We start from the raw sequence: 6,114 nt of genomic DNA, 5'->3' as shown, positions 1-6,114 counted from the left end.
TGATCATCTGACTTCAGGAAGCCCAAATTCACGCTGTTCTCCACTCCCTCTTCCTGAAGGTCCTGCTGCTCCTCTGCAACCAGAGGAGCAAACGAGTTCCTAGAGTGGGAATCTCCTTGCACCACCTCAATTTGCGCCGTTTCGACCGCAGTCGCCTTACCTCTCTCAACCACGTGCCATTCTTTTTCATTCAACACCTTAGGCTGTGATTTAGGTTCTGTTGGCAAAATCTGCAAACCCCCGTCTGCTGGTTTGTCCAGATGAGTTTTCGACGCCTCATGACGATTCTTTCGGCATTTATCTTGAGAATGCCCAGTAATCTTGCAACGACCACAATAAAAAGGAAGATTTTCAAAGACAAATTCCACGTGAAACGAGCTATCTTCACCATCAATTAACAATGTAGAAGGAAGAGTTTGAGACAAATCTATTTCCACAAGAATTCGAGCGAATTGCCCAAAGTCGCGATCAGCCGACGTTCCATCAATCTTTAACGGATGACCCAAAAACCTGCCAATACCATAGATAACCTGAGGATTCCAATATTCGATCGGCAAGTAGTGTATGCGGACCCAAACATTCGCCAGAGGAGAGTTTTCCTTGAAAGGATCGAAATTACGAGTCCACTCCCGCAGCCGGAGAAGTCCCTTAGAAAGCTCCCAGCCAGCCTTCCCCTTCGCTATAGCCTTATCCTCGGCTGAAGTGAAACGGAGCGTGAAGTATCCTTTACCCAAAGGAATTAATTGCCAGACCGAGGCCAAACCCCATAAACTCTGAAGCTCCGTCTTCAGTTCCAACGTAGATCTTGGCTTGTCCCCCTTCCGTAGCATCAAACGGCCTGTCAAAGCATGTTCGAAGGCCTTAACCTCTTTAAGATAAAGTTCTTTTGGGACTTTGAGGGAGAACTTATCGCCCTCCTTAGTAGGCCGCAGATCATGGAAGATATGCGCAGCCAAATCCGGCTTCTTGACTGGCCTCTTTACGGTAGCAGCCGCATAGCAAACCTTAGCTTCATGCTTATATGGCTCGCCGAATTAGTGACGTTATCAGGTGTGGATGAGATCTGTTGAAGATTATTGGTGTGAACACCGGACGGATCTGGTGAAGTACCAGTCGAGCGCGGCCCAACGGCAACCGCGCCGGTAGAGGATCTAGGACCCATGGAAAGCAAGGCCTGAGAAGGGCGAAGGGAATTATCATGAATCGGAGTTCTAACAACTTCAAAATTAGCCGAGACCGAGGGTAGATGTAGTCCCCCCTTGTCTCGAACGGCGACCGGCGGACTCAGAGCCATCGGCCGGGAACTCATGGCAAGAAAGTTGTGACGGCTAGGGTTCGTGGGTTGAGAGGGAAAATCTGCATCGCTCAATCTCGTTAGCTCAAAAAACAACTAACTGAAACAACATAACAAACTTGCATGCATAATAAATTAGGGATTCCTTTCATCATGAACATACGTCCCCACTCCTATATTAATGAAATCATAAAAATGGGAAATGACTTTTATAACGCTATTGAACGAAACTCATAAGTTATAGTGATCGTAAGAAGGAGACATAATCAGGGGTAGATCCAGGATTTGTCGATAGGGGGCTGAACTTGAAGGTATGCACGGGGGTTTGGGGGCGGTAGCCCCCGAACCAAAATTTTCCGATAGTTCGTATAGTTTAATTTTATATTCAAGTAGAATCTTAATGGACTTTAAATTAGAATTTAATCACCGATTATAATAAATAATTGTTCTTTTTTTATTGATTTAATAACAAATATATTGAAAGCATATAAAAAAATTATCTCTTTGTAGGTTTTAAAAAATTAAGAGTGAATTTTGAAAATAGCCACTTTGAAAAAGTAAATTTAAAAAATACCCACTAAGATAAAAAAATTTAAAAAATACCCATAATTACCATTTTACCCTTGCATATAAAAATTAAAAAATTGACAGCGAATTCACAACCAATCGAATTCACAGCTGTCATTAATTTTGGTTGTGAATTCAAGCTTTGAAACTCGAATTAACAATTGAATAGCTAGTATTAATTGATTGTGAATTCAAGTTTAAAATTTGAATTCACAACTAAAAATAGTGTTAGTCGTGAATTCACAACTAACATTATTTATAGTTGTGAATTCGCGTGAATTCACAACTAGAAATAGTGTTGGTTGTGAATTCAAGTTATATTGGTTGTGAATTCACAACTAGAACTAGTGTTGGTTGTGAAATCAATCTTTATTGGTTGTGAATTCACAACGAACGCTGGTAATTCAATTGTGAATTCATAATTCAGTTGTGAATTCATCGAGTTAGTTGTGAATTCAAGAACATTAAATTGTGAATTCTGATTTGGTGACAAATTTTTTTAATTTCCCCACATTTAAAACTAAAAAAAATGGCATCCAAATTTTCTCCAAAAATTACCAACTATCAGAATCTGTGTGTGTGTGTGTGAGAGAGAGAGAGAGAGAGAGAGATTTTCAACGAATTCAGTTTCGTTTCGTGTGAATCTCGAAGTGTGCTTGCAATTTTTCAGAATTTCTTTTCTTCTTATTCTGTTCATTCCGCCGGCGACAATGGCGGAAATCCGGTGAATTATGAGACTTACGGGAGGAGATTTGCAGTGATGGAGAGGAACATAGATTTACAAAGAGACAGAGAGAGAGAGCAGCTGCCAAATCGTCACGCACAGTGGCACAGTCCTACACCTAAAATCTCAAAATTTGACCTAAATTTCACAAAATGTGGAATTCAACCATCATCACAGGCCAAAAATCGTCATCCAAATCTTGATATGAAAACCCTAACATTTCAATTATTCCTTTCCACCGCTGATTTCGTTACCAATCGATCTATAAATCTGGAAAGGAAAACGGATAGATATATACAACTAAAGCAGAGAGTGTCGCAGAGATCTCGTAGGTGGTGGCGCGGAGATTAGCATCGGAGAATGTGGGGGTTAGGTCCCCGAATGAGAAGTGGAGAGGGGCTAGAGTGGTCGAATTGGCGGCGGGGTGAAGCAAGAGGTGGAAGAGGAAGGAGAGGCGGTGGTGGTGACGGTGGTGATGGAGAAAGAGAAGGAGAAGGAGTGGCCGAGGGTTCCGTCTCTGAAGAGAGACGACGCCATTGTCGCTCTGGAGAGAGAAATGAGAGAAACTGAAAAGAGAGAGAGAGAGGATTAAGAGTGGGTATTTTTTAAATTTTAATCTTAAGGGTAATTTAGTCATTTAATACAAAAAGTGAGTAATTTTTTAAGTTTTTATTTGAGTGGATAAATTTCAAGTTTACTAAAAGAAAATGGCTACTTTCATGTATTGACTCAAAAATTAATCTATCTTCTATAAAAATAAATTAATATCTCTATATTATTTTAAAAGAATTTTTTATCTTTATCTGAAAATTAGACTGAGCTATTTAATATATAGGACAAAATTTTGGGGTTGCACTGAACTAGAGCTCAATACAGCCCCAATGAAGATCCACCACTGGATATAATAGAGCCCAGTGCAACCGCAATGAAGATCCCGGCCCCACTGGACATAATGGACCAGTTGTATGGAGTTGGACCTTGTGCATATCTATTTTCCGACCCCATCCAATTAAATATAAATTTCTTCGAAATATTTATCAACTATCTGCCGCCTTTGAAGCTTTCTCATTAATATTGCTCAACCCGTCCACTTCAATTCATCTCCAAATCAACATCTCTCTCTCTTGTGCGTAATGCAAATGTTGATGATTCAATAAAGTAATCACAACTTGCATTTACAAAAATTCTCTGATTTCTTTGAAATACACTTACAAAAAGCTTGTAATAACAAAATCCTACTATTATATTTATACATCCAAGAAAAAAAAAAGGTATGGAGGAAGAAAACCATCTAAATCCACCACCAAAAAATCATCAAAAAATCCATGAATTTGCGAGGAATAAACAAGAAGGCGGAAGCAAAACCTTAGTTTATATTCTAGTCGCCGTGGTTCTACTAAGCATCGCCTTCCTAATATTCGGCCTCGTCGTGCTCCGAATCAAGGCTCCCACTCTCCGCCTATCAAACGTCGTCGTAAGGGACCTGCGCCACACATCTTCGTCGCTGAACATGACCATGATCGCCGATATCACCCTCCACAACATGAATTTCGGCCGCTTCCAGTTCCGCGGCGGAAGCGCTGCTTTGTTGTACGGCAACGCCACGTTTGGGGCGGCGAGCATCTCCGCCGGCGGAGTTGGCGGCAGAGGGCGGAGACGGATCAGCGCGACGGTGGAGATGATCATCGGCGGGCCGCCACCGGAGAATTATATGAATATTAGCAGAGATATTGAATCGAATTTGGTGAGGCTGATGAGTGTGGCGGAATTGCGAGGTGAAATACGTGTGATGAAGATCGTGAATAGGATTAGAACTGCTTCGATGAATTGTAGCATGGATTTGAATCTCTCGGGCCAACAAGTCCAGGGGTTATCATGTCAGTGAAGAACAATTAATTTCTCAATCGATAAATATATATCTCATAGTTTTTATTTTATTTATTTATTTATTTCATTAATTACAAATAATTATGTTCAATTAGATCTTGCTAGCTTTTGTTATTTGATGATCTAGCATTTGTGTTAATTGTGTCTAAGTGCTTTCAGTCAATTCTAATTTTGTACACCAATTAAACATTCTACCACCAAATATAAAACTTTTAATTTTTCTTATTTTTCAATTGTTTTTATCTTCCACACAATTATCAATTGCCCTAAATTAATATTGAGATAGACACTTGAAATATCTATGTGTTATGCAGCTCAAATGACTTAATTATGTATTAAACAACATATATAATTGGATGTCTATGCAACTTTTAACTAGTACCAATTTGGCATTTCACCATGGTATTAATTTAAGTGTCAATATATGAATCTAGCCTATTTCATATAGTAAACTTAAAAATTGGCCAGTCAAATAAAAACTTTAAAATTTGGCCAGATTTTATGTAAAAGTATAATTTTACCCTTAACATAAAAACTAAAAAAATGGCCACTCACCCCCCCTGCCTCTCTCTCTCTCTCACGCTCATTCTCTCCATCATCTCTCTCTCTCACGCATCCTCTCCTCTCCTCTCTCTCTCTCCACCGATCGCCATCGAGAAACGCCGCCGTCTATCTCTACCGATTTCCATCGACGTCGCCATCTATCTCCACTGCCTTCATCTCCATCGATGCCGCCGCCTTCATCTCCATCGATGTCGCCGTCTATCTTCACCGCCTTCATCTCCATCGCCGCCGCCGTCAATCTCCACCGCCTTCATCTCCGCCGCCGCCTTAATCCTTAGGTTGCTGGTTCAAATCCGGCAGTGGTTGTGGGTGGATGTTGCAGATCTAGGGTTCCAGACATCCAGGCGTGCTAGATCTAGGGTTCCAGGCGGCTTGGGGCTTGAAATCCGAAGCGCCGCCGCCTCGGCCTCGTCGCCTCCGCCATCTCCTGCTTCGTCCCCTGCCGCGAAGCGCCGCCGCCACCGGCCTCGTCGCCGCTTGCAAACAGTTTATTAGAAATTATTTCTTATGTTATTTTGTACTTGTTCTTAAGTAACACTCAAGATTTTTGTTGATAATATATTGTTGTATTTTGATTGTTGATTTAGAGGAATTGATGTATTTTGATGGTAGATTGAATTGTTGTATTTTGGTGTTGTACAACAATTTTTTTAATGTTCTTAAATTCACAACCAAATTTATGAATTCACAATTTAATGTTCTTGAATTCACGACCACATTTATGAATTCACAACCAGGTCGATGAATTCACAACTTAATGTTCGATGAATTCACAACTTAATGTTCTTGAATTCACAAACTAGCTCGATGAATTCACAACTTAATATTCTTGAATTTACAACCAAATCTATAAATTTACAATCAAAATAAATTACAGTTTTAATTGTGAATTCAAACTTTAAAAACTCAAATTCACAACTACTTGAATTCACAACTAAAATAAATTCTAGTTGTGAATTAAATTCAGGTTGTGAATTCGACTGATTGTGAATTCACAACCAACATAAATCTGGTTGTGAATTAAATTTTAGTTGTAAATTCGTTTGGTTGTGAATTCACAACCAAAAAATTCTAGTTG

At 39.8% G+C, this 6,114-nt stretch overlaps 1 protein-coding gene across 1 annotated transcript; it reads left to right on the top strand.

Annotated features, from left to right (window-relative positions):
- The first annotated feature begins 3,624 nt into the window (after positions 1-3,624).
- LOC131018038 (late embryogenesis abundant protein At1g64065-like) lies at positions 3,625-4,522 on the top strand. Its single transcript, XM_057946780.1, has one exon. It carries the CDS (start codon positions 3,859-3,861, stop codon positions 4,468-4,470), a length of 612 nt encoding a protein of 203 aa, XP_057802763.1. The 5' UTR covers positions 3,625-3,858; the 3' UTR covers positions 4,471-4,522.
- Positions 4,523-6,114: the final 1,592 nt, after the last annotated feature.

Source organism: Salvia miltiorrhiza, chromosome 3, assembly GCF_028751815.1.
Source record: "Salvia miltiorrhiza cultivar Shanhuang (shh) chromosome 3, IMPLAD_Smil_shh, whole genome shotgun sequence".
NCBI lineage: Eukaryota > Viridiplantae > Streptophyta > Magnoliopsida > Lamiales > Lamiaceae > Salvia > Salvia miltiorrhiza.
Note: the sequence above shows the minus strand (reverse complement) of the source record. Positions and strands in the feature narration are given on the sequence as shown.

Bases quoted from the DNA above. Each gene is read 5' to 3' on its own strand.
- LOC131018038 (XM_057946780.1), top strand. From the start codon at position 3,859: ATGGAGGAAGAAAACCATCTAAATCCACCACCAAAAAATCATCAAAAA.